At 60.8% G+C, this 2,323-nt stretch overlaps 1 protein-coding gene across 1 annotated transcript in view; it reads right to left on the bottom strand.

Moving 5' to 3' along the window:
* Positions 1-2,323, bottom strand: part of SLC26A11 (solute carrier family 26 (anion exchanger), member 11) — a gene marked incomplete at both ends in the record, with an annotated part of 4,980 nt that overhangs the window by 587 nt on the left and 2,070 nt on the right. Inside the window, 8 exons of the mRNA XM_009076278.1 lie at positions 8-30; positions 161-301; positions 395-450; positions 604-664; positions 983-1,033; positions 1,636-1,712; positions 1,828-1,999; positions 2,261-2,295. Coding sequence (XP_009074526.1) covers positions 8-30; positions 161-301; positions 395-450; positions 604-664; positions 983-1,033; positions 1,636-1,712; positions 1,828-1,999; positions 2,261-2,295 — 616 coding nt within the window. The remainder of the gene's footprint in view (positions 1-7; positions 31-160; positions 302-394; positions 451-603; positions 665-982; positions 1,034-1,635; positions 1,713-1,827; positions 2,000-2,260; positions 2,296-2,323) is intronic.

The raw sequence follows: 2,323 nt of genomic DNA, 5'->3' as shown, positions 1-2,323 counted from the left end.
ATGTCACGCAGAGAGGCACAAGGTCCAGCCCTACAAGAGAGATCATCCAGGCTCAGCTGTGGCTCATCCTCATGCCACAGGGCCCCCAGCGACAGCACCTGCTCTGAGGGCAGAGCTGGGCTGCACCAGGGGATCGACTGCCCCTGGCTCCTGCCCTCACTCTTAACCCTCCAGAGCGTCCTGAAGATCCCAGCGTCGAACATGGGCACCACAGCCGAGATGATGACAGCAGCCAGAGCCGCTTTGGGGATGTAGTAGAAGAGCGAGGTGAGATATGCCAGTGAGAGAAGGACCAGGGCACCTGTGGGACATGGGGAGCACCTGAGCCGTGGGGTCCCTGATGCCCAGGGCTCCAGGCCCTGCAGAGCTGCCCACGGCAGGGTCAGGGCTCTACCTGTGACGAGTCCTCCCGCCGGGGTGCAGACCCCGGACTGCGCGTTCACCGCTGTCCTGAAATGCAAACCAACACATGTCCCAGGCTGTGCAGGGGCTGCCCACTGGGGGCTGCACGATATTCCACCCAGGATCTTGCAGAGCCCCCTCATCACACAGCCCCAGTGAGTGTCCTGTGGGTTGGGGTAGCTCCCCATCCCTGCTACCCACCGGCCAAAGCTGCCCGTGATGGGATACGATGAGACGAAGGAACCCAGGATGTTGGCAACACCTGCAGTGGGGAAGGAGAGGGGCTGGGTGGCATCACCAAGGCCATGAGACAGGTCTGTGTCCCTGTCACCACCTCCTCTATCCCCAGGGCTGGATCACTGCCCATCCAGCCTGTACGTGTGACTTAGCTTGCTCTGGAAATTCCTATGCCGTGACAATGGCTTGGGTGGAAGCAGCATGCAAGGTGAGACAGGGAAAAACTTCAGGTAGAGGTAGGACTGCTACCTCTACCTGAGATGGGGATCTCAGGTAGCTTAGGGACTGAGACACACAGTGGTACTGGGACCAGACCCCCACCCTGCACCAAGCAGCCTCTTACCCAGAGCCAGCAGTTCCTGGTTGGGATGGATCCTGTAACCATTCTGCGAGGCTGAAAGGAGATACTGGCATCAGCCTGAGATTCCTGCAGGCACAACCTGCCATGTGCACAGAGCAGGGCCAGCAGCAACTGGAGCAGTGTGAGCCCTGTCCTGGCACTCCCCAGGCACAGGAGCACCCTGAGACAACACTCATCTCCTGGGCAGATTTCAGCTGTGCACCCCACGGGACCCCTCCTGCCAGACCACATGATGAACCAGGCTTGGTATGGGCAGCCCAGTCCTTCCCACTGCCCTTAGCACCCTGAGTCCTTGCAAAGCCCCCTCCCCAGCACCCCAAGCCCTGCAGAGCCCCCTCCCCAGCACCCCAAGCCCTGCAGACCCCTCTCCCCAGCACCCTGAGCCCCTGCAGAGATCCCCCACAAGTGCGGGGCAGGACCCTGGCACAGCCATACCAAAAGCCTTGGCAATAGCGATGGTCTCCAGCAGGCCCATGAGTGGAACCACGGCCAGCCCGACCCCCATGTCCTGGGAGGGAAGGATGCAGTGAGGAAGGGCCAAGTGGGGCACCACTGTAGAGCCTTGTACTGCTACATGGGGAGCCAGCACAAGAGATCCCCCACAAGTGCGGGGCAGGACCCTGGCACAGCCATACCAAAAGCCTTGGCAATAGCGATGGTCTCCAGCAGGCCCATGAGTGGAACCACGGCCAGCCCGACCCCCATGTCCTGGGAGGGAAGGATGCAGTGAGGAAGGGCCAAGTGGGGCACCACTGTAGAGCCTTGTACTGCTACATGGGGAGCCAGCACACGCAGGGGGAACAGTCTCCAGCCCAGCACCCCCCTCCACCATGGTCTGGAAGGACACAGTGCCGTTGGGTGCCACCAGGGAGAAGCGAGGCAGCCGTAAGGGAGGGAGGCCCTGGGGGATGGGGCCAGTGAGTGTGAGGGGCTGGGAGCCCATCACCTGGAAGGAGTAAGCAACCAGGCCAGCAAACAGGACGACGAGGGCATTGCGTGCTGCAGCAGAGAGAACAATCATTGAAACCTGCCCCGAGTCCAGGGCAGCAGGAGAGATGGCACGGGGTTCCAAGCCTTAGGAAGGGGCATGTACAGTGACAGGAGCACCCTCGGGACTTTGTCCTCCCCGACCCACCTCCAGGTCTTGATTCCTGTCAACTTGGGCTTTATATTTTGGGCAGTCTCTTCCCTGCCTCATAGAGACAAGCCTGTGAGAGGGATGTCCAGGAAACAGAACAGGGCAGGGGATGACTGACACACCTGTGGCAGAGATCCAGACAATCCAGTAGCTGAACCTGGTAGCCAGTGGCTCCCCAAAGGAAG

The sequence above is a fragment of the Acanthisitta chloris genome, unplaced genomic scaffold (assembly GCF_000695815.1).
Source record: "Acanthisitta chloris isolate BGI_N310 unplaced genomic scaffold, ASM69581v1 scaffold23506, whole genome shotgun sequence".
NCBI lineage: Eukaryota > Metazoa > Chordata > Aves > Passeriformes > Acanthisittidae > Acanthisitta > Acanthisitta chloris.
Note: the sequence above shows the minus strand (reverse complement) of the source record. Positions and strands in the feature narration are given on the sequence as shown.